Consider the following 25,439-nt stretch of genomic DNA (forward strand, 5'->3'; position numbering starts at 1 on the left):
TTGTTGCCTTATCTGTTTACGTATTTACATACACATGAGGGCTTCTATGTGTATCTATGTATTTGGGGCCCCGCAAAGCACAGAGCAGCTGCTGCTGAGAACGGAATAGGCTCCCCAATGGGAAAGCACAAGGACAAAATAATTTCCCATTGTCGCGTCCATCCGTCACTGGTACAGTATTTGGGATCTGAGAGAGGATGGAAATGAACAGAGTGAAAGTGAAGCTTGCAGGTGTGGGTGGAGCCCAGCAATCGGGCTTTCTCCAGCTTCACATTCCCACGAGTGGACCTGGCCTTCCTCTGGGGCACCTGCAGACGAGACAATGGCCGTCTGAGCGCCAAAACCTTTGTCTCCCGCCTTGCAGACACCTTGCGTGCCCCACTGCCAGCCTCTGGAAACCGGGCTTCCTTTTTTCTGCACTGCCATCAATGGCTCTGGCTGGAGGGTGCAGGCGGGCAGGGAGGAGGAAGGAGGCTCTGTGTTCTTTCTTTTAAAATTTTTTAACATCTTTATTGGAGTATAATTGCTTTACAATGGCGTGTTAGTTTCTGCTTTATAACAAAGTGAATCCGTTATACATATACATATGTTCCCATATCTCCTCCCTCCTGAGGCTCTGTGTCCTGAACAACAGGCCTGGCTGACGACTGAGTCCCGGGAAATCTGGCCTTTTGTTCTCCTTCACCGGTCAGACCCGGCCTGGAAGGGATAATACTTCACTGGCTTAATTGCCCAGAGCCATCACCTTTGCCGGAACATCTGAGGCGGCCGGTGGGGACACCACAAAACGCAAAATGTGTTTTCCATTATGTTTAAATTAAAAATGGGAATCAAGATAGATACCTTTGCTGTGGTCTCCCTGTCACCCCATATATTTCATCTCTCTAGCGCTGCCACTATTTCCAAACGCATTTTCTTAGCATTTTTCATGGGTCAGACACAGACAGACAGACGGAACACAACTTTCTGTAAAATGAACAAAGGCTCTTTCCTTCTGTCTCTGGCTGCCCCACCCAGGACCTTTTGGACTCCCAGAAACCCCAAACTCCCCCCAGCGGCCCTGGGTCTGAACTGCCGTTTGGGGACAGCTCCCACTTCCTTTGAGGTCCGTCCCAATCTTCCCTTGTGACACCCAATCTCATTTCCCGCAGCCCGAGACTGTAAATACGGCCTCTGCCTGCATGAGATACTGAAGGGGCTGCCCGTCAGGTCCAGAGTGTGGGGCGCCGCGCGGAAGAGAGACGGGCAGAGTTGGCGTGCAGATAGGTTTGACTTAATCGGCCTCATTCCAGGAGGCCACAGGGAAGTTTTCGGAAAGCATTTATCTCTGGGTACAAAAGAAAACAGAAAATGTTGTGGGGAAAGCGGCCTGGCCCTCCACACGGGAGCCCCAGGGGCGTGAGGCTAATTCCACAGCAGGGGAGGGAAAGACCGGGTGGCCCAGGTGAGCGGGCGCTGTCTGTGCAGCCTGGCCTCTGCCCTCAGAGCGTGAGGCTGTGGGCATAGCTGCACCCCGGGCCTTAGGAGGCCTGGGTCTCGGACCCCAGGCTGCTCTCCAGGGGCTGGGCACGTCTGAACCAATTTCCGAAGCGCTCCAGGCCTCATTTGCTTTGGCTTTAAAATGGGGATTTATAATTAGTTGTCCATGGTGTCCACAAGGGGGCACCCTGTCTGTCCCGAAAAGTGAATGACACCTGGGCAGACGCAGCCTGAGCCCGGGTGTCCCCAGGAGACTCCGGAATGATCCCAAGAACTGTGGGCATCTCCCCAGACCCGGCCCCCACTGTCCTCCTCCCATTTCAAGTGCGGGTGACATTACAGAGGGATGGTATAAGGTACAGTCACTCTGTCTGGGCCAGCTGAAAAGCCAGGGTATGGAGAACAGGAACCTCCAGGCAGGCCAGGTAAATCCTAGCACGAGACAGGGGGGCTCAGGACACTGTTATTTCTTCTCCACCCTGGAAAATACATTTTCAATTTGAAGTTTGGTTTTTAAAATTTGAAAGTATAGCTCCTGTTCTGACAACCCGAATAAATACTCGAGCACCTTTGGTGAAAGTGTAAATTTGGTGTCAGAGCTTCTCAATCCTACCATGTCCTTTTTTCTACTAAAGTTCAGAAAGCTCAGACGCCTCTGGAGAGGCGCAGCTGCATTGCAGTCTTCTGACCCGGGGCTAAGTTAGAAGGGCTCCAGTTCTCTTCCATCCACTCTCCTTAGCCCCACTGCACTTCCGCCCTCTGTGCTGAGGAGCTCAGCTCTTTTCCTTCCACCTCTTGCCAAAGTGGAACTGTTTGAACGCCACCCCCTCCTCCACGAAAGGACATATGACAATGCACGAGGCATTAGCACCCTTCTCCAGGCCTCAACTCAGCTGCCCCAACCTCTCCCCAGAGCCCTGGCCTCCCTGCCTCCACACAAAACATCCACTGGAAGTAAGTCTGGAAAAACAATACAGTGTTTGCAGGCAAGTCGGTGGGCCTTGCGGGGTTCCCAGCAGTCCCGAGAGCAGACAGCCACCATGCACGTGACCTCCTGCAGGCGTCTCAGTGGATCCCCCCCCAACCAGGGGTCCCAGAGGCTGCAGCTGAAAGTGGACCCCAATTAACAAGAGGCATGAATCAAAAATTGTTTCCACGATAGCAGATCATTTTAAGTCTAGGTTCCTCAAAAGGCCTCTAGAGCAGTACAACACTACGCTGGGGCAAGTTTTTTTGAACCTTAATACAAGTATTTGAATTTTTGTTTTTGCAGGCAGACATGGCTTTGCGTCGTTGCTTTATATCTTGCTGTTGCACTCAACTTTGTCTCATATATGTGCCTTGTTCATCTCCACGCAACTCTGGAAGTTTGCTCCGCTAATAAGCTCCTTTCTGGAAACTTCATATTATTATTGCTTTGGGGGCATCTTCCTTAATGTCTACAAATACTCTTAGAAAGAACGAAGAGAAGAAATCCACCCTTTTTCATGCCCTGCTACATACACCCAGAAACCCAACCCTCTGGCGTCCACTTCTTCCCAGCCTCCTCATTCCTTTGCTCTTTCTTATCTGTTCTCCTCCGATAGAAAGCCTCCTCAACAGTTACCCACGACCACCTTATGAAATTCCTTGGCCTTCTGAGCATAGGTTGGTCTTGCTTCAGGGTCTATGGCTTGGGTTCTTCTGTGAGAGGAAGTCCCAGCGGGGACTTCAGTTGTTTATGGACCCGCCAGAAAGCAGGGCCTGGGATCACACGGTCTGAATGGGCTCTCCCCACATCAGTCAGAACGTGCTTGAACATGCCCTCACCAAGGGCATCTGATAACTGGGCCCTTTAAGTGCTCCAAGCTCTCTGTCCACACTGCCGTCCATTTCTTCTCCCACAAAGTGATTCCCAGACCTCCCGCCGTATGACACCAGGAGGGGCAGAAAGGCAGAATCGGTCAGCGTTTTTGCTTTGCTGGTCTCTCCTTCTCATGCCCAGCTTCTGTGTGCCCACTTCCACCTCCTGCCCTGCCCAGCTAGCATTACTGCAGGACTCTGTGCAAAGATCCTTTCTAAAAAAATTCTATAAACACTTAAAGAAATACAGATTGTTAGAAAATGCTCATTCTCCAAAGCTCAGAAAAACTGGGTGGAAAACTGCCCCCGTTTTTGAAATTGTCATTTCTTGGGCTGACCTCATGCTGCAGCAAGACTCAGACATGAGGTCATTCCTCTGGTGTTAACATACACGGCATCACCCACACAATCCCACTGCTTACCAGACGCCTCGGAGGGTGACTGGGGAGCCCAGAGGCACCAGTGGAAACTTCCGAAGGCATTTTCAAATTCTTTCATTTTTACACCCAGGGTGTGTTGCCCCTACCCCACAGAGTACACTGTTGCAGGAGACAGAAGATTACAGGAACGGTGAGCTGAAGACCCACTGGACAACGGAACACGGATGAAGAACTAACTAACCCAGAGCCCAGGAGACCAGGGAAAGCGGCCCGTGGGCACTGTCCAAGGATCTCAGCGTTAAAGGGGCTTTAAAATCGTCAACCTCATTCTTTCCGAAGCTGAACTCCTGCAAGCTTCCCAGCAGTCACGGACAGCAGACACTGCACCCTGAGGCTGCCAGTGGATCTTTGGGCAGGGCTGGCTGTTAGAAAGCCCCCTTGTAGAATGAATCCACAACTGTTTTCCTGTAGCTTCCACTTCCCCATCTTAGGACCATCTTTTCTGGCCACAGAACAGTCCTTCGGTACTTGGGGTCACCGATATACCACCTGTATTTCTGGTGAAGAGTTAAGGCTAAGGTTATTAGCACGTTTATCAAAATTCTGTTCTGAGTGTATGTTTCGTATCAGATGAAATTCATATCAAATTGATGGGACTTGGCAATAGGGAAGCCTCGTATCGGATAAATCCTTTGAACAACACGCACTTTCTTTCATAAACTCTCCCTTTCCAAAGCTCTTTGCCTTCTGACTCTGCCAGGAGAAAGCTTCCAACAGATCCTAACCCCCCTGTAGCATCTGCTACACTTCCTGTTTAGTTGGGAAGGGTGTGTAGGTAACAGCGGGTAAAGGTGGGTTAGGGGGTGCCAGAGTGACCCCAAGAATAAGGGGAACTTAACGTGTAAATATTCCAAAACGTAAATCTAGAGTTTACTGTAGGAACTTTAAATCATCGCTCCAGACGATACCAGCCAGGGTGTCCATCTATTTATAGTTTGGGGCAAAGTAGTTTCTGGAAAGTTGTTCTCATGGGAAGAGTGTGACTCGCCTCTGGCAGACCCCACGGGGCTGCAGCTCCCTACTTTTTCTCCATTCCTCATTTTCCTTCCCTTGTCATGGCAGGACTGGGTCAGTCCCCTCGCAGGGTCTCTGGGAGCCAGTGCGACCTTGGCAACTTGACACCCAGATGGGCTGCTCCTATAGCAACCGCCCAGCATAAACCGACAGCCCGGGACCCTATCTCCTTTCCCTGGGCTGGCTCCGTGGGAACCAGTCTTCATCCTGAGCGGCTGGGCGGAATTCTCTCCCAGCCCTGGAGGCTTGGGCTGCAGCCTCTGGGGTGTAAGGGAAAGGACCGGGTACTTACTTTCCCTGAGGTAGCTGAGGTGTGACAATAGCACTTCCGTGTTGTAGAGGGAGGTGGCTCGGAGGAAATCCTCCTTGTTCAGTTTACACAGTTCCTTGCCGTCCATGTTCTGGAAGAAAGATGTGTCGATCTCCATCAAGCCGTACTCCTTTATCGCCCACTCCAGCCACTGCCTCACGTGCTCCTGCGTCCACAGCGTGGGGTCTGCAGGGGAGATGGGCTGTTAGCAAGGCTGCAGGACGCAAGGTTCCACCCCTTCTCTGTCTCTGCCTCTCTCCTCTGTCTTTTCCTCTCTCCCTCTCTCCCCATCTCCAACTCTCTCCCCTCCCTTCCTCTTCCCCTCCCTTCCCCCTCCTCAATCCCCCCCTCCCCCCAGTGAGAAAGTGATTCCCTCCCAGATGGTCCTCCCAGAATGCCCATCCGGCCCCGTCACATCTGGCGCTGCCTGAACCACTTAGCGCTCTGGAAAGGTTCTTAGACGCCTCACTACGCATCTGGACAGGACATTCTCTTTAAAGCCTTTGGAGGGCAACCGAAACCTCTGCCTGAGAAATGGTGGCATCAAAATGAAAACAAGCACAGTTTCCAACACCCAGGGCCACCATCTGTATCTTAAGAACATCAGTGATCTCACGGAAGAAGAGTGATCTCTCCGATGGCTGCAGAAAAGAAGATGTACGTGGACACTTGGACCACAATTCCATGTGTGCAGTTGGAAAACCCAGTGGTGTTAGTCTTAATAACTTAACCCCAATCTGGGTTTTCTCCCTTTGGAGACAGCTGTGTTGAAATTTCTTTAAAATCATCCTGACAAAGTTTTTAGGATATTTAAATCCCCAAAGATGGGAAATGGGGAATTCCCTGGTGGTCCAGTGGTTAAGAGTCCGCCTTCCAATGCAGGGGTCACGGGTTCGATCCCTGGTCTTGGAACTAAGATCCCACATGCTGCGGGGCAACGAAGCCCTCGTGCAGCAATGAAGACCAGCGCAGCAAAAAAAAAAAAAAAAAGATGGGAAATGGTGTTGGAGGGTGAAAACATGTTAGCTCTCAAGTGAACATACATAATGTAAGGACTGAGGTTGTTAAGGTCTCCACTTGGGACCCTCAGACTCCTCCCCAGCCAGTGTGTGTATATGGGGAGCATGTGTACTTTGAGTGCTGGTGATGAGTTCTAGCAGGTTCCACGCTAGGTAGAGCCCTTATATCTTATCATGTATCACCACGTCTTTCCTTGGCCCCCAATTATTAGAGAGTCCAATATGCAGTTAAATATGCTTATCACAGAAGAAAGCTACACGGCTCTTGCGCTCATGGAAGAGAATCCACACAAAACACTAGGGCAGGAAAGCACGGAATTAAGCAGCAGATTTTTCTTGTGGCAGTTCGAGAACTCGCGGGCAGCAGGGGTCACTGTGGGTTTGGAGTCATGGAAGGCTTCCTGGAGGAGGGGAGATTTGATGGTCCCCAACTTCTACTGGGCCTGTTTTATTGGACTGCTCACTGGGTAGGAATATCTGTGCTACCTCTCAACCACCTCACCTCTCATTCTAAGGGTCTGTGAAGGCTCTTGGCAAAAATGGGAGCAGGTCTGAATGATTAGGAGGGGTTGTGGGGAAAGAAACAAGGTTTATGCCAACCACCCAGAGCCCGGTAACTCATAACACTCCAGATTCTGAACGCCTCCTAGGTGCCCGCTGCTCCACGTGTGCCATTTTTCACTCATCAAGAAAAGCCTGCAAGGTGGCTTTTCTCTTCGTTTTGCAGTTGGGAAGCGGCGTCTTGAAGGCTTAAGTCCCCAGCTCAACCTTCAGTCCCAGTCTGAGCTGGAATTCCAGTCAAAATCCTCCCAGGACTGCACTTAGTTGAGGGTCCCCCACCCCAAGCCTCCTCTCCTCTCCCCTCTCACCATCCTGCCTTAGCTCCCCCGGGAGGTGCTCTGCCATCACCCCAAAAAGCGGAGCTACTCGGGGCTTCATTGTACAAGTCGGTATCTCTCTCTCTCTCTGTCTCTCAGATAAATTTCTTGCTCTGTCTTACTCTTTTGCTCTCCAGGAACAATCAGGCACAGACCATTGGTAAATGGAAATAATTTTGCACCATTTCAGAATTCTAAAGAAAAGTGTCCTGGGGGAACTTGGATTACGTAGCATATTAATTTTTTTTCATCAGCTTTGCCTCTGCCTCTCCTAATTCTTCACTTTGAGTATCCAAGGCCTCCAATACAATTTTACCCTGTAGATTTTATTTATTTTCTTATTTCCTCCCTTGCTTTGGGCTCCGTCACAATATTCTTTCTCTTCCTTTTACAGCACACTGAATTATAAATTTTCCTCTGTGGAGCATGCTAAACTCTTCCAAATATATTTCCTGGATGATTGAGTCCTAGTTTCTTCCCATCGGAACTTGGAACTGGTGGTGAACTAGGGACCTCGTTTATACTCGTCTTAAAATCCCACCATAAATTCAGTTGGTTGTTCCACTGATGCTTTATTGCCTTGATGTGTGGACTTGCCCAAATGAGACTTTCTGTTATGTCCAGGAGGCTGACGAACATGTGTGAGGAAAGCGCTTCACCTCTGGACCCAGCCAGAGGTGAAACAATGACGTGAATCCCTAGGTAGGGCATTCATGACACCAAGTGCTTTGGAAATCCTTTGATAGGAATTTATGCTATTTTCATTATTACTGCTGGGGTTACTCTCGCCCCCTAAGACTGCCATCCTGATACTCCTTTTGAAAGTATTTCAACACCACTTCAGAGTTGAAGGGTCAACCAAACAGTCTGGTCATTCCCCCCCCCACCCCTTCCCTACCCCCGCCCAAAAGTGACTATGGAAATGAAATGGTGTCAACATTTGGTTCAGAGACAACCTCTGGCCTCTTAACTCTTCTGTCCTCAAGATTTCCTCCCCATGCTGGCCGCTGTTTAGAGGAGCAGCGTGCAGGTGGGAGGGTGGGGTTTGATTCCAAGTCAGCAAAGGCCTGGAGAGGTTCGGCTCCGATGGGGGGAGTCCAGAAGTTTCCCTCCAGGCCAGCTTTAACTCAGCATCATTTCTGCCTTCTTTCTATAATAAAGGAGAAGGCACCGTTTTCTTGCCTCTCACAAATGCACCCGAGCTACACACGCCTAGCTGGTGTTCCCGGGGAGGGGAGATCGGACGTTACAAGATAGAAGTGGCATCACAGGGATGAGGCCATCTGCACAGCGCCTGGCACCGAGAGGCACTCAGTATACGGAGCTATTCTTCCCCTTCCTCTGTGAGGTCACGCGCTTGTGGAGAAAGGAAATAAACATGCTTTCTGGGCGGTTTGCAAGTCCTGCCGGGCACAGAAAAGTTCCCGCTGGTCCACCCCTCTCCTGCCTCACCTGTTCCCACACCTCCTGCACCTGCCACCTTGAGTTTAGCCCAGAATACAAGCATGTGGCTGTGTTCCTAGGAGACGGTGACACACCGCTTCCCATGGAAGGGAAACGTACAAAGAGCCTAGGACGGAGCGGCCCGTTACAAAACCACACCTTCCAGACCGAGCCGCGGATTCCTTTGGATTGACCTCAGAGAGACACCTAATCCTTGGCTCTCAGACACAACTGCATTTACACTTTTCCAAATGGAAGGGGTTGGCCTCCTTGGTAAACTGATTTTGGTACGTCATTCACTTTGCTTCAGATTCGGACACCCTGGCTCCTTCTACCTGGCATGGACTCTACACATGGTAGTTTTTCCTCCCTTTTCAACCAGGCAGCTGAGTTCACCAGCCGAGGCGGAGGGTCCAGCCAATGCACGGAAGGCTTGAACAATGATTTTATCTTCTGTAACCCAAAGCACCAATACCTCGGAAAAATCGCCTCTTTTTACCTCATGACGTACCTCGCCGCACACATGCTCAGCCTCTCCTTCTGTTAAATACAGTTACTTCTGTTTTGAATCTGAAAGAGCTGCCTGCAGTTTTGGAGAGGTGAGACCCTGCAGCTGCCAGGAAGCGCCTGCCTGATGGACGGGACAGACCTCTGTAGCCACTCTTCTCCTTAAAGGCAAGGATGGGCACATCTGGGTGTCCCCGGGATTCCTTTTGGCCTCGTCCTGTGGAACCAGGCACCAAGGCTAGACTCTGTGACGTGACCTGTTAGAGGGCAGGGCTTCCAGAATCTGCGCTTCGGGGCTCTGGTGACATTTGGGAAACTGTCTTGGAGGGCAGCCAGGGAAGAAAGTGGGAAGTGCAGCTTCCCCAAGGAGAAGAGGGTACCAGGTGAAGGTGTAGGTGCCCACTGGGACGACTAGCCCAGAAGACTGAGGACGCGGGTGGCAGCCAGCGAACTGGGCCCCAAAGTACCTGCGGGGACGATGACCCTCCTCTCGTTGGTGGTCATGTTGGGGGGAGGGGGGCCGTTCTTCTCGTCCATGTAGCTGTTGTAGCTCATGGCGTTGGACTCGCCTCCGCCCACTAGCTTGCCGCACTTGCTAACACTGCAGTCCACCGGAGACTCCCTGGAGTAAGAAAAGACAAAGCCCAGAGGAAGTGATCAGCGTCACCGCCACCGCTGCCACCGGCACATCCGTGGAGCCGCTGCCCAGCCCCATTTGGTGGAATGACGAGGACGAGGACGCTGCTGACGCTGCTTTATTTCTATCCACGCGGCCACCAGAGTTTTCTCCAAATCCCAGCCCAGTCCTATAATTACGGTACTTAAACACTTTCTGGCAGCCCCTCGCTGCCCTCAGACTGCAGTCTGGGCCTCTGAGCTCGGCGCTGCTGCCCTCCCGCTCTGCCTGCAGCTGACACTTTTAGCCTTGTGGCCAGGCGACCTACGGTCCCGAGGCGCGTGCACTCGACCTCGCTCCCAGACAGGCCTTTCCCTGCTCCCAGAGCACCCTGTTTCTGCCATGGCTCTAGGACTTGTCACATGATGTGATGGTTAGCCTGGCAGGTGCCCTTCCCCTGGCTGGATTGGGAGGTTCCTGATGGTGCCATGACTTTTTTTTTTTAAGTTTTTTTAAATTATGGTAAAAGTCTCATAAAACATACTATTTTACCCATATTCAACTGGACAGTTCAGTGGCACTAAGTACATTCACGTGGCTGTGCGACTCTCACCGTCATCCATCTCCAGAAGGTTTTACCTTCCCAAACGGAAACCCTGTCCCCAGCAAACACTGCCTCCCCGTTCCCCTTCCCCGCCCCCCATCCCCCGGCCCCTGGCAGCCACCAGTGTACTTTCTGACTTTGTGAATTTGACTAATCTAGGCACCCCGTATAAGTGGGTTTTAGACAAATACACCTTTTTAAACCCTCTCTATAGTGCCTTACAGAGGGGGTGAGCCATCACTGTTTTTGGAGTGAATTATTTCTGTTGCATGCATATCATTTTAAAGTGTTTCTCATACAATGTTCTATTTGAACTTCCCAATCACCCGCCAGGATAGGCATGGCAAGGGTTAATATCTCCTTTCTATGGTTAAGGAAACCAGAGAAGTACACGGCCAGGTTAGCCCCTGATACTTTGCAGTGTGGGAACAGAGGGCTTCAGCTCAGCGACGAGCATCTGTCCGGTGACTGAGCTGACATCTCAGTTGTGGCCACCTGGTGCCCACAGCAGCCTGGCAGAACACTCTGCCTACCCCGAGCCCAGGGCCATGGAACTGCCCCCATCAGGCACGCCCAGGCAGTGCCATCCTACCCTGCCCTCGCTTCCCCTCAGCCCCTCCAGCAGCAGCAGGACTGAGGGAGGTGACTAGAGGCCAAGGAAAGGCTGCGGCCCTGTCTGGAGCAGGGAGCATCAGCTCTGGCAACCTGGGGAGACAGCCAGTCCTTGCAAGAGCTCCAAGCCAGGCTTTCAGACCCGGGAGTTCAGATAAGGTTCAGATTACCGCCGGCCAACTCCGGGCCGCAGAACCTCACAGGGCTTTCCAGAGGCCTGGCCGCTGCCCTCCCTCACTCTGCTGTGGGCAGGAACAGACCATCCCGAGGCCTTAAGGACCAGAGTTGTGCCAGATCGACCCGCCCGTCCTGCAAAGGCCGAAGCCCTGCGGGCAGGAGAGCAGTCGCTGAGCCGGGAGAAGGGAGTAACAGCTTGGGAGGGCGGGGACTCGGCAGGGTGGGGGAGGCCAGAGCACATTCAATAAAGAAAATTAAATGAATTTGTTTCTTAATCTGAAAGGAAAAAAATATTGAAGATCACTTATCATAGCTGGGAGATAAATGCCCCACTGAGATATTAGAAGTCAGACGGTAATTTTTTCCTGATGTCTTACAGAGGGGAACATGGGCTGAAAATGAAAATAAGATGTATAACTTACACATGTTAGAATTTAAGGTTTTACTATTCGCCTACTGTTTTTCCAGGCAGAGAACCAAGAACCAGCCGTCAGAGCCCCAGATTGTTAAAGGTTTAATGTCCCCATAGCAGTCTGAGAGGAGGCAGTAGCACATCGGGGCTTTGCACCAGAGTTTGGCCCTTTGGCTTCTGCTGGAGAAAGACTTGGCCTGAGATGAAGCAGTCCCAGAAAGACCCTGGTGCTGCGTCTGAGTGCAGCACTTGCGGAGCTGGCGGGGTCTCCTTCACCCTCCTCAAGGCTAACCGCAAGTGGGCGCATGCGCACACAGGCGCATAGGCCACCCATGCAGGCCCACGCACAGATGCACGCATGCACGCACATGCATGCATGCACGCACACGTACACACACCACCACGGCCTGGCAGCCTTTCCCAGCATACTTGTCCATGGTGAAACAACCCGAGTGCAGCAGAAGTTTGGAGGATTAAGTTGGCCTTTAACCAAGAGAGCAACGTTTTCATTGGCTGGGAACGCAGTGCAGAGGGTGAGGTTGCCAGAGCACACACTTCCCCTGGCGGGGGCCAGAGAACTTTCTGCGAGGGGGCGGGGCCAGAGAACTTTCTGCGAGGGGGCGGTGTCGGGTGGGGGCGGGCGTGGTGGAAGGGGACTTGCCCTCCGCGGGCTGCGCCCCACTTTGGGAACATCGGGGAGACAAGTTGTGAAAATTCTTTTCCACGTCAGCTGGGCCTCTGGGGATTTCTGTGCCCAGAACGGACCCCTTGCCATGCAGTGGTGAAAAGTCAGACCTCAGAAAGCATCGCAGTGAAATGACCCCTTATGCCATAGGTGCCTGGGGCAGGGCCAGTCCCTGGGGCCAGGAGGAGAGAAAAATAAATTTGGAAAGAGGAATTGTTTGGTAAAAGCTGCCTGGTATGTCACCTGGTAAGGAGTCTGAGCACTGCGGTGAGAGAGGCACCTGCTTGGGGGTGGGGGGGGTGGGGGTGGCCAGGCCAGATGCCCGGGGAGGACATCTGAACAGGGTCAGGCCCCAGGTTCTCCTGCTAGGGTGACCACGGGGGCCGGCCAGTAATGGGAACCTTCTCGTTTCCTATCGCAAAGAAGCGGCCATATTTCAGGGTCCAACCTCTCCCCCGCCCCGTGTTCGCACCTGCTCCCCAGCGGGGCAAGGTGATCTGCTTGCCCTGTCGCCCGCCTGGCTGCTTCTCCTCCGGGAACAAGGCCCTGTCCTTGGTCCCAGACCCTAAGATCCGCAAAGGGGTGCCCTAAGGGAGAAGCCCTGGCCACCACCCTGGACTCCGCCCTTGCGCAAGCTGGTCCTCCTCCGACCTCTGGGAGAGAAGGAGGGAAAGCCATGCCCTCACCACCCACCTGCCGCGCTCCCCTCCACGCTGGGGCTCTCGGCTCTGTGACTCTGCAGGCAGCACAGGCCTCTCTCGAGGCCTCCCCAGCTACTGCGAGGAGGGGGTGGGGGGGGTTAGTGGGGTACAGTTGAAGCAAGCATAAAGGCTGCTCTTTAATGAGGCAGCTGGTGCCCGTGAAGAGGCCCGATGACAACAAGGGGGGGCACGCACGGAGGGAGAGAGGTTTTTGCCATTCAGCTTGCCCATAATGTTGCTGATTTGTATTGAGACCTGTACTTACAGCTAGCATGGGGTCAGGGCCCACAGGCAGCTGATAGCACTGGGACAGGTGACAGGAGGGCCTGGGGCTGCCACAATAGAGCGGGGAGGAGGTGGTGGCTCTGAGAGTGTAACTCAGAGCATCTCCCGTTCAGCCGTGGCTCAGAAAGCCACGCAGCGGAGGCCACAGCAAAGGAGTTGTGACCCTGCAATCTTGTCCTTTCTTTTCACCACTGGACATACCCTCTATACTCCTCTGATTTTACTTGTGTGTGTTCAGGGAACATTGCTTTAAAAAGGCTACTGCTGGTTTCCAGAAGTGCCTTGCAAACTGTCAAGTGATTGAAAACAAGATGAGAAGTCTTGAATATTTGGATAAAAGGAGATTTCAAAGACTTTGCCCAAAGATAACCCCTTCAGACTATGCAAACATCTTCTCTACCTTCCCTTTCAACTCAGAGCAACTTAACTCAGGGTATGTCACCCAGACCCACAGATCTGCAGCCCAGGCTTACTGTCAATGGATACGTGATATCCACACAGCTAACGTGAGGTCCCAAGGGCTACTGGAGCCCTGTGGTTGCATGAGGACTATCAGGTGTGTCTTCCACATCATGTGTGTCTTCCGCAACATGTGTACACAGTACGGAAATTAAGCAAATCTGTGCTGTCTTTAGGATTTCCGTAGGAGCCATGCAGAGATGTGTGCCTATGTCTTTTTTGTTTTTGAAAAGGAGATGCAATATGTTAAAAGCAAATTTCAAGACAAGAAATCACCTGTAGTGAAGCCATCACCCTAACTCGTACGTAGCAGATGCTCACAGCTTCTCCAGAACCCTGAGTACGCCTCCCACCAGCTTATGTGTGACATGCTTTATTGTGAGGTTCAGAACTTTAGGAAGCACCTTAGGAAGGGTCTCTGCATCTGGAGGCAGAAGTGACAGGGTGTGTGAGGCTCGTCTTCCTGTATGTAGAACTGAAGTCTGTAGGTGTTGAATAAGGGCATCTGGATCCTGCTGGCCAGTCTAGGGAGCGTCAGGGCAGACTAATGCTAAACTCTGGTCCAGCAGGTCAGGCAAGCGGGTCTTTGCGTTTCCCCTCTATAAGTTGATATATATATTTTTCCTTCATGGGATGTTATCCCCCAAACCCGTGGTTGGGACAGGATGAAGCTGAGAGTTAATTGCAGACCACAGCTTGGATCGAGATGTTGAAGTCTACATCCAGCACAGAGCCTGTGTGCCACACTGTTTGAAGAGCAACTCACGCTAACAGATTCAACAAGGGGAAGGTACAGAGAAAGAGAGCGAACCTTCCTCAACGCGGGCAAGCTCGAATTTCGATGAGCTCCTCAGACCTCCGTCTCTCCACCAGGCCCTGTGACTTGCCAGCGGCATAGGAAGCAAGAAGGGTCTTGTAGCTTTAGGTGCACAGGATACCTCCTCCAGTGACACATGTATCTGTGGGGTCTCTGATAAGCATCAACTAACTCAGAATCCCAAGTTAACAAAGAACATGGAGAGAATTCACAGTGAATCACGGGACGGCCCAAAACATTCTAGCCCAGCACTGTCCAATGGAAGGGGCCACATATATAATTTAAAATTTTCTAGTAGCCACATTTTTAAAATAAAAAAACAAGGTAATATGAATTTTAATAATATATTAAAATGTATTCGTATATTAATTCAATACCACCCAAAGATGATCATTTCAATAAAAACAATATAAAAAATGAATGAGATATTTCACTTGTTTTCTACACTAAATCTTCTAAAGCCAGTATGTTAAAATATATTTCAAGCACATGTCCATTTTGCATAAGCCATAGTTCAGGTGCTCCAAAGCAACACGTGACCAGTGGCTACTGCCTCGAAAAGCACAGTTTCAGTCTGTTAGCCAAGAGGTCCCAAATTTTACACTCTGGTTTTTTCATCTGAAGTTAGGAATTATCTTTTGCATTAAAAGTACCATCATCAGTGTTACTTGGAGGACAGAAGCACAGAGTGGCAGGTGAGAGATTTAAATAGGCCGGCATCTGTTTCAACACACTGTTTCTTTTTGAGTTTTCAAATATGGGATCTGACGTGGTTCCATCTTAAGAAAAGACATCTTTTCTGAAAATCCTTGCTCCCTGCTGCCCACCTGTCCAGTTTCCACGTGAGCACTTAGAGGATATTTATGAGGTGCCAGTGACGGCTGCGCCTCGCCTGCCTGGCTCTGAGAGTCCACTGGATCTTCTTTGTTTCCCAGGAGGGGTGAGACTACATCGGTCTCAACCTACTCTGGTCAAGACGGGCAGATCAAAAGCAGGGGCTGCTCTGTGTAACCAGGGCCAGGTAGATATCACGTCTGGTCCCTGGGGTCTTCACACAACTCGTCTCCAGCTGGCTTCTGGTGTGACCGGAGCCAGGGACGAGCTGGCAAGGGGGTTCTGAAAACTGATTTCCTTGGGGGACCCTCTTTGCCCAGGATTAGTATCTTGCAGTGCTTGAGGCTTCCCCGGCAGTAGGGGAGGGAGCAGTCAGCTCACGAATGCAGGCTCACCTGAGCACAGACACAGGCTGGTCTGAGGCGCTGCCAGCTCACTTGGGTCTCTGTCCCGGCTCGTACACGGATGACCTACATGACTGTAGAGGAACATCTTCACCTTTGATTCGCGTTAGCCACGCGTTCATTCACATATTTACCAACCGTGTGTTGAACAGCCAACGATCACGTGCCAGGTGCTGCCCAGTAAACCATCGAAGCCCTGCCCACGCTTTAGTGAGGGGCGTGCCGAGAGCCGGGAAGGACCCAAGCAGGGTGAATACTGGCGGGTGCTGTTTTAGATCTGGTGGTCAGAGAAGGCCTCTGAGAAGGGGACATTCTGGCAGAGACGTCAAACAAGTGAAGGAGAGAGTCAGAAGACCAGATGGAGTAGGAATGTTCCAGAAGGAAGGAACACACATGCTTGGCATGCAGAAGCAGCTAGAGCCTTGTGTGGCCGGCGTGGACGGAAGGAGAGAGATGGGGGTGGAGGGTGAAGAGGGTGTCAGAGGGCTGCTGAAGGACTTTGGATTTTTGTCATAAGCCGTTAAAGGATTTTGAGCAAGAAAGTTAAATATTTTGAAAGGAGGACTCTGGCTGCTGTCTGATGACGAGATTTCAGGAAGGCAAGAGGAAGTGGGAGGAAGAAGGGTGCTCCCAGGTGGCTTAGAAGGATAGGTGCTGGGGTGGGGCAAGGGCAGTGGAGGGGAGCGGGGGTTGGATTCAGGCTACAACAGACCAAAGCCTGTCCAAGGGTGGATCTGGATTGCCGGCAAGCATCGGGAGTGCCTGTGTTCAGGCCGGTTTGGGAGGCCTTGCTGAACGGCCCTCCATGCTGCGGGGTGGGTGTCGGCAGACGTGAGACGGTGGCAAAGGCACAACACGCAGGCAGAGGGGGTGGAAAGGTGGGCTGCGGGGGGCCAGGATCCGAGAGCCTGGGCTCCGGGGCCAGCGCCGCCTCCTCTGAATCCTTAGGCAAGTCATTTACCACCGTAAAGCCCACTTTGCCTCTGTATGTCAAGATGCAATTACAATATGGACCTCACGGGAGAGTGGTGGGAGCAAATGGTAACGTGGAAAGATGTTTGACAAACTCCGTCCTCCCTGCGCTGGGGGCAGGTCGTTACCCTCATTCTCACTCACCGGAGGGGTTCCTGGCTCGGACCCCCTGAGCCTCCCTGAAATCCTAGAGGCTGGGGAGGTGGCTGGGATCCCAGTGGCTGGTTTGGGTCAGTGGGGTTGGAGTGTGTTGGGGCCGGGCGTTTCCACAGGCAGGTCCGAGACCAGGGCCATCCGGAGGGGGGCCTCCCCACCACCTGTGCACCCCTCCTGCTCTCTCTAGACTTGTTTCCTCCGTGACCTCATCCACCAGCACAGTTAGAACTCTTCCACGATGATGCCCAAGCCTAAATTCCAAACCCCAGTAGTATCTGAGCTTCGGTTTCCAGGGCCTCGTAGATGTTTTTATCTGAATGTCCTACTGATTGCTCCCGACGTATCTGATGGGCAACGTTGACATCCCTACTCAAAGCATGTCCTCCTCCTACCCCCGTGACTGCTGCTGGCACTGTCCTTCTTGGAAACATCCAAGCTTTGCCAATCTTCGATTCTTTCCTCTCACAGACCCCTCCCCCCAGTGCAATATTTATCCACCTAAGCCCCGTGAATTATCCCCCGGATACGTCCCTCACGTGTCTTTCCGCTTTTATTTCCACAATCAGTGCCATCACTCTAGTTCAGAACCATCTAATTTCCTACCTGGGATATTTCACTAACTTCTTTACTTATCTTTCCGACTCTCCCCTCCCCACTCTCTGTGTACAATGATCCTTAGCTTTCAAGTCACAGATCTGATGATGTTCAGATGTCACGTCTATGTTTCAAGTGGGCGTTTGCATGTGGAATACATTCCCTATTTTTTTTTTTTTTTTTTTTTTGCGGTACGCGGGCCTCTCACTGTTGTGGCCTCTCCCGTCGTGGAGCACAGGCTCCGGACGCACAGGCTCAGCGGCCGTGGCTCACAGGCCCAGCCGCTCCGCGGCACGTGGGATCTTCCCGGACCGGGGCATGAACCCATGTCCCCTGCATCGGCAGGCGGACTCCCAACCACTGCGCCACCAGGGAAGCCCCAGGGCTCTCTCTTAATTTCCGTTTTTATCTCCCTGTGCTGTAGGCCCCTTGGCTTGCCTGACGTTTCAGGAACGAGGCACCATTTTCTCTATTTTCGACCTTGGCTCATGACGGTCACTATTGGGATATCCAGCACTTTCCTAGTCCAGGGCCCTGTCCTGGGTCCTTTCTCCTACAGCATCACTGTCGACCCTTGTAACAAGCCTATGGAAGAGTAAATGCTCCAGCCGTGCAGAAAGGAGGCCGCTGGTGCTCAGAGGGACCCGTAACTGGCCCACGTTCAGAGGCAGGACTGGACCCTGGGCCACCCGTCCCCCAGGTGTGCTCTCCCTCGTCGCTATGATTTTCTTCTCCTCAGTCCTCTCCTGTCCATCTCTATCTGCAAAGTCTTCCTGGCCCAGGGCGGCACTAACTCCCAACACACTTTCCAAGTGTGACGTGTCCTCCCTCGCACGGGGAGCCCTCAGATGTGTTCACCCTCATCATCGTCCTGGACTTTTACTCCAAGAACGGTTTGGTCATCTTTGCTCTGGTGAGACCCACCCAGAGAGGCCAAGTATCTGGAACAAGACACGGAAGAGTATCTTATTGCTTCATTATCCCTAAGAGGGGCTGCACCTGGGCCTGACGTAACGTAGATGCTCCAAAAGTGCCCGTTAGTGTCGTGGGCCTGAGGGCTGCCTCGGAGCCCAGAGAGCAGGGGGGCTTCCGGCCTCTCACCCCAGCTCTCTGGGGACTGGCTCGGGCTCCCCGGCCCAGCACCAGAGCCCCATCTGCTGCAGACACCCCTCGGTGCCAGAGCTGCTGACCCAGCCCCAGAGGAGCAAGCCGGGGGTGGGGTGGGGCGGGGGCCCAGCCTCCCCCGGCCCCCAACCCTGGGCAGCACAGGCCTGGCGGGCTTACCTGGACCCGTTCATGTGGTCGTACTCCCGCTTGACACTGACCCTCACGGGCTGATTCATCCACTCCTGCTGCGGGGGCAGGGGGTTGATCTTGTGGGGCTGGCCGTAGTCGGGACTCCCGGAGGCGGTCATGTCGGCCTTGGGGAGATGGGCCGCCGGTCCGTAGGCGGAGTCAAAGAGGGACTGGTCGTCGCTCACCACCGACAGAGCCTCCTGGAGGGCAGAGAGGAGACAGAAGCCCGGTGTCACTCTTCAGCCAGCACCACTCCCCACCTACCCTCCCTGGGAACCGGCAGGCTAGCCCAGGGCTGCCCAGTTGCGCGAGCTTGATGGGTTCTCTGCAGGGTACCCTGGGTGATGAGGCAGTCTGGGGAGTGGAGCGGGGATGCAGACCGCCGGGAGTGTGTCCATCTGTTGGGTCTATAGGCTGGGACCCCCAGAAAGGAGTGTGGGGAGTGGAAGGCCAGGAAGAATGGTCACACAGAGCACACGCGTGGGTTGGTTGAACCCTGGGCTCTCTCGGGATAAACAGAAGTGCCCCTTACTAGCTGGGGAAGCAGTCAAGCTATGGGGCATAGGAGTGGGGACATTTCTTTTACAGGTAAGGCCAGTGAGACCCACCCGAAGAGGTTAAGTATGTGGCTCAAGGCCACACCAGGGAAGAAGGGTGAGGCCCAGGGTTGTGGTACCCTCCAGTTTCAGTTTTCTTCTCGGCAAACAGGAATAAGAATAGCTTTTTCAGAGTTGATAGGTGATTGAATGAGAAGACCTAGGTACAGGTGTCTAGCTTGTTTGCTTAGAGGTGCTCCAGGATGTGCTGGGGCATCTTACACATCTGAGATGCAGATGGGAGGCTGCCTGCCTCCCCGGGACACAGTGCTCCTTCATCCTTTCCTGCCTGATTCCTTCAGATGACAGTTTCCAGCCCTGATTGTGAGGATTCAGCCTGCCCAGGAAAGAGGGCGGAATCCCAGCTATGTGGATGGAGGAGTCAGGGCTGATCTTCCCATGCCTACTGTCCCATCACCTGCCGGGACAGGTGGAGACGGCGGACAAAGAAAGGCGGCAGCATCGCCCTTTCCGGAGGTCTACCGACCAAAGCAGGGTAATGAGATTCCCTCATCATCTAGCTCATGGCAGATCACAGCGACCCAGGTCGTGGACTGGGGTGTGATCATCACTAGATCACACAATTCCACCAAATCAAGTTGACCATGTTTCAGAAAATGTAGTAATTCACCATCTAGAATTAATTATAATCAATATAATCTAAGTATAATTACACAATCTGTAATCGTGGAGAGGTGATGTAATATTACAGGAGGAATGTCTAGCACAGTCTCTGGCACAGAGTGACACCCAGTAAAGTTAGCTTTGATGGTTATTAGCTTCAAGTAAAGATTCTCTTAGGCCACCTGCTATGGTCCGAGTCGTTCCCTTAAAATTCATATGTTGAAGCCCTAACCCCAGTTCCTCAGAATCTGACTGTATTTCGAGATAAGATTTTTAAAGAGATGCTTAAGTTGAAATGAGGCCTTTTGGGTAGGTCCTAATCCAACATGACTGATGTCCTTATAAGAGGAGGATATTTGGAAACATGGAGAGACACCAGGGGTGGTGGGCACAGAGGGACCACCATGTGGGGAGGCAGCAAGGGGGCAGCTTATCTGCAAGCCAAGAAGAGGCCTCAGGACCCGCCAGCACCCCATGTTGGATTTCCGGCTCTCAGAGCTGGGAGAAAATGCATTTCTGTTGCCTGAGCCACACTGTCGGTGGTATTTTGCTATCGCAGCCCTACTGTGGCACCTTTACTTTAGCCCCCGCTCCCATACCTATAAAATTACAATCTGCTCTACCAGCTAAGTGTCGCCCTTTCTCCCACGGCTGTTCTCAACCCCAGCAGGAGGACAGCCATACTTCAAAGGAAGAGGCTCTTCTGCAGCTGTTTCCGGCTGGGATCAGGAAAGAATAACTGGAACATAGTCCGGGAAGTCTGCTCCTACACCAGAAGACTTTGCAGAGTATAGACATGGCCGGAGACGGCAGTTTCAAAGCTGAGCTGCCTGCACAGTATGGAAAGGACAGGGCGGGTCCCTTGATTCAGACCTAAAATCTACTGGGGCCCTTCACTTTCCACCTGCTGCCCTGTGTCATACTCAGAGGAAAGTTGTGCTTCTTGGAACCATTTGTGTGTTGGTTATGATATCCATCGTCCATTTCAATTAGGGATCCGCACTGTCTCCACACCCCAAACCAGGGATCTGAACTGTCCTCCAGGCACACAGTGGTTCCAAGTTGAAAAGTCAACTTGAAAAGTCACTGTCATCTTCCAGAGGCCTGAATCTGAGCCCATGAACTTCCTGGGGTTCTACACTAGGAGAGGAGATGCATTACCAACTAGGACTCATGAATGCCCTTTTGGTGACGGATAACAGTCACCAGTTCTGCTACAAAAATAGACTACACCTACGGAATCAGGTATCATCTTCCGCCGCAGAGAGCGGCTGACATGCTTGCTTGATCATGCGCAAATCTTGGCGTTTCCAGTTAAAGTATTTCTTCCATCTCCTTTCCTCTGGGTTGGGGGAGAGGATGATGGAATAACGGAGACCAGGAGGCCTGGGAGGCAGGACCAGGGATAGTGATACTCGGGCAAAGTTCCCTACCATCATTATCCCCCGAGATGGCAGGTCAGGGAGCAGAGAAGCAGGGTAGTCAAGTCAGAGGGACCAAGCAGATGATGAAACCAGGGTTCACAGCAAAGAGGTTGCAACAGAGGCCAGATAAGACCAAGCTGGGATTTCTGGAGGCTGACCAAGGAGAGACTTCTTAAGTAGATGAGAAAAAATGCTTTACAGGACAAAGTGCAGTGTGGTAAATGGTACAAAACCGGTTTGAACTCATTTTGGGAAAAAGTTTCCTTCAGTTCACAATCAAAGGAAACTCCAGTCAAAGGGGCCACGTCTCAGGAGGAGAGGACCCTGGTTTACTCCAGAACACCTCTCCTTCCCCTTTCTGTCCAGTCCCGTCCTCGGCTCCCTCTGCTGTGTTTTTCAGACTCTTTCCTCCGTGAGCGAGCACCCAGTCCCTCACCCAGCCCACCCTGCACGTTCCCCCGCCAGCTCCCTTGAAAGCTGTAAATACCGTCATCTGCCACAACCCCGGCTCAGATCCCTCCAACAGCATTCTCCGTTTCATCCATCGCAAATCTATTCTCATCTGCCTGTTTTCCAAGAACTCAGCTTCGCCCCGGCGGCCCACCGTCCACGTTCCCCGTTCACGACGTCCAGGCTGCACCTCCTGCCCCAGGCTCGCTGTTTCCACTGCTCCACTAAACAGGCCTTCAAGTGCCCTCCTGTGTCTTAGACTTTGTGAGCCCGTGCGCTGGGAGCATCCTTTCTTTGCCCCCTGTTCCGGACGCACATCCAATTCTTCCCATTTTGTAGGTAAATGAAATCTTCCTTGCTCCATGAAACCTTCCCTGATAATGATGCCCTGTGACTCATTTGAGCTTTGAAAGGTCAAGTGAGACTACTGCTTGGGTAAACTTACACGTACACACACACACACACACACACACACACACACACTTTTCTGTTTGCAGCCATTGATAGGGAAAAGGCTTTCTTAAAAAATTTCATCACGTGGTGGAGAAAATAGTTGGTGGCTGGGAGAAGCTGGGGAGACAGAAGATGCTAGAGAACGGTTCCTTGTCTGGCCTCCTGGACTGGATCAGAAAACCTAGCACGAGCAGGGGAAGGAGATGAGGACCATGAAGTGGGGATCGTAGATTTGGGGAGACCAGGCCCCAGACAAGCTGCTTTGGGATCCTGCTGAAGCGTGAGAGCTGGGGAGAAGATTCACACTGGCTCTGAAAGGAAACGACGGCGTTTTTCCATTCAAGCCTGGGGCTTTGGGGGTGTCCCGAGACCAAGCCCACGGCATGTTCCCAACGGGCAGTGGCGAGCCTTTTCCAAGCTGCTTTGGGGGCAGCGGCGCATTGTAGGAAGACGGGCGTGGGGCAGGAAGAGGCCGACAGGAGCACGGCCTGAGGTGAGTGTGGCCGTCGTGCTTGTGTGACAGAACCTTGTCCCCACTGGGGGTCCCGGAAGTCCCTGGGGGTGAGTTGATGGGGGCGTCGGCACCAAGGACCTGCTTTGCGCAGCTGAGGAGCTGTCAGCTGGCCGTCGGATCAACAACGTGCCTGTAGCCTGTTACACACTTGTGCCCCTTGTTATTTTCCCCATGTCTTAGAAGCTGTTTACTTTTACTTAAATTCTTAAAACTTATAAAAGTTTCAACATGAAACTCTTACTTGTACTTAAAACTCTTTATAGGAATGAGTACACAGTTGGGGTTCAAGACCTTTATACTGAGGGATGGTTGCTGGGTGTTTACCTCCAGGATGATGGGCTGAAGACAGAGAGAACGTCAGCATAAACGTTCACACACTGTTCTCGGGGTGGCTGGGTTCCTTCACTTCTCCTTTTGACTTTGGACCTGACACTGATCCCTTCATTCAGAGGAAGTCAAATGATCCTTTAAAGCCTTGCTGAGTCCGGGTTGCTGCAGAGCACATGGCAGGGAAACTGACTTCGTTGGGAAGGACAGAGCACGTGGCCCTAATCCCGTGTGGTGCTCAGTCTGGGGTCTCTCTCGGCCCTTGTCGCTGTCCCTGGGGAGCCAGCCCTGGCTTGCTTAGTAACTGGATTCTGTGAAGCACATCCCTTTGCTCTGCTGAGTGCTGGGAAGGAAAGGCCTGTCACTTAGGATGCTCTGGTCCCTCAGCCACTGAGACCTAGACTCAGAGGGAGGCACAGGGCCCCTTGACTCCAAGCAGGGAAGTGGTCCAGCACAACAGTATCCCACTTGACCCGTTTACCAGAGCACTCAGGCAAGGGCAACTACTTGGAATGGCAGCTTGACTTCCGAGCTAAGCGGATAGTCACACTGGTCGTAGAAATGCTGACCAAACTGTGTCAGCGTTCCTTCCCAGGATGCCCTGCTGGCCCAGGGAGCCAGCAGATGGACACGGCCAGAGGGCACTAGTCTTGGTGCTCCTTACCCAATTTGTGTTCAGGTGCCTTTAACACATCACTTATAATACATCCCTGTCATCATTATAGAAAACAGATCAAAGTAGCAGACAATTATCATAGCATTTATTTAGTGCAAATCCAGTTTCCCTGAGCGATCTAATTTAATCCTCCCTGCAATTCTCCGAGGGATGTACTGTTATCATCTCTATTTTTCAGATAAGGAAATGGATATTCAGAGAAGTGAACTCACTAGCTCAGGTGACGTAGCAAGTGAGTGTGACCTGGGATTCAAATTCAGATCTGCTGTCTGGGCACTTCACCACTACCATCCACCTCCCAGTTAGACTATAACTTCTTTGAGGGTAACTCTTTATGTCTGTTGAGATGTACACAGAGCACAATCTTTGGAGTCAGAAAGATTTGAGTTCCAGTCCAAGTTCCATCAGTTAGTCATCAATGCACCACCTAGTGCAATTTATTTATACTTTACAAACTTCATTTCCTCATCTGTAGAATGGTGATAATAACAGTACCTAATCTGGCAGATTTTGAATAAATATAAAACGAGGTAAGTGAACTCCCTAAATCAAGAGCCTAAAGTTCTTAGGACACAGCAAACACTAAAACAAAAAAAAAAAAAACAAAAAAAAAGTTTTTTTTTAAAAGAAGCACAATGCTGAGAGATGCCTTGGGACCCTTTGGGTTGGAGATGGGGGCAGGGCGAGGGGAGACAGATAAAGCCTGAGAGATTCCTTCTTCTCAACTGTGTTGGTTACTTAAAAGTAACCAAGGTTGCCCAAGGTTCAAAATGAAAGGGTTTGAAGATAATAGTTGGATTTGAAATGCAGATTCCATGGGCTTCTAGAAAAGAGAACCTACTTCCTAATCTATGTTTCTCCTTCTCCTTGCAAACCATCAGATTGCTCCATTGCAGCTTCAGCCCTCTCTCTCTTTCTAGCTTCTGAATTCAGGCCTCTAGGAGGCACAGATAAGGCACTGAAATAATCCTGCAAACGAGGGGAGGAGGTGGCCAGCACCCACTCATCCTACATCAGGCATGTAGTAAATATCAGAAGAATGCCACGTGCATAACTGTGAACTCACTAATAAATAAACTTCCCTTAGTTTGGAATTTGCCATATATACTTTTTTCCCCTCTCTTTTCCTTTTTTTTTAAAAATACCAGCAGATGTGTCTTCCACCATTTGTTTCCCTTAGATTAAGCAAAGGATATTTTCCATGCTCACATCAGTTGAGTGATGGGGGATGTGGTCAGAGCATGGCCACATGATGGCCGGGCTGACATCAGGGGTGAGCCAACAACTGCATCTCCAAAGACCTTAGCACAGATGCAGGCAGAGGGGGAAAATGCTGGAGAGGGTGCCGTGAGGATCTCCCCATTCTCTGCAGGAGTGCATGGAAGAAATGTCTGCCGTCGTCCATGTGCAGCAAGGACACACACAGGCCACGGTGATGGGCCAAATGGAGTCAGAGTAGGAAAAGACCCAATTTTCCCCCACCCTTTCCTGATTCTTACAATTAGGCTGAGTATTTATTTCTAGCACAGGGAATGACCCAAAAGATGGGCCTGAGAAGAACTGACCCTACATTGTTTCCTTCCCCTCCTCTCCCCTGTCCTGCCCCGAAACTTGTAAGGACAGCTCTCAGTGGCTCAGGAACTCTGCTGGAGCAAGTGAAAAGGATGTCAAAAGCGACCAGACTGAGTTCCCTGCCTCTGCCCCTGCTCAGTGGGTCCACGACTCCCAGACCAGGCCTCTGGAAAGCTCATCCCTGGGTCGCCGCAGGGAGCCCATGAGCTGTGGCTTTTGATTACCTCCTTTGCATAATGACGTGAAG

The 25,439-nt window shown here is 51.8% G+C and overlaps 1 protein-coding gene across 1 annotated transcript in view; it reads right to left on the reverse strand.

Annotated features, from left to right (window-relative positions):
• The window catches only part of FLI1 (Fli-1 proto-oncogene, ETS transcription factor), a 112,899-nt gene that overhangs the window by 32,332 nt on the left and 55,128 nt on the right, over nucleotides 1–25,439 (reverse strand). The window contains exons 2-4 of the mRNA XM_082845073.1: nucleotides 18,545–18,756; nucleotides 9,400–9,554; nucleotides 5,068–5,271 (exon numbers count right to left, since the gene is read on the reverse strand). Coding sequence (XP_082701199.1) covers nucleotides 5,068–5,271; nucleotides 9,400–9,554; nucleotides 18,545–18,756 — 571 coding nt within the window. The remainder of the gene's footprint in view (nucleotides 1–5,067; nucleotides 5,272–9,399; nucleotides 9,555–18,544; nucleotides 18,757–25,439) is intronic.

The sequence above is a fragment of the Leucopleurus acutus genome (assembly GCF_964270905.1).
Source record: "Leucopleurus acutus genome assembly, chromosome: 8".
Taxonomy (NCBI): Eukaryota; Metazoa; Chordata; class Mammalia; order Artiodactyla; family Delphinidae; genus Leucopleurus; species Leucopleurus acutus.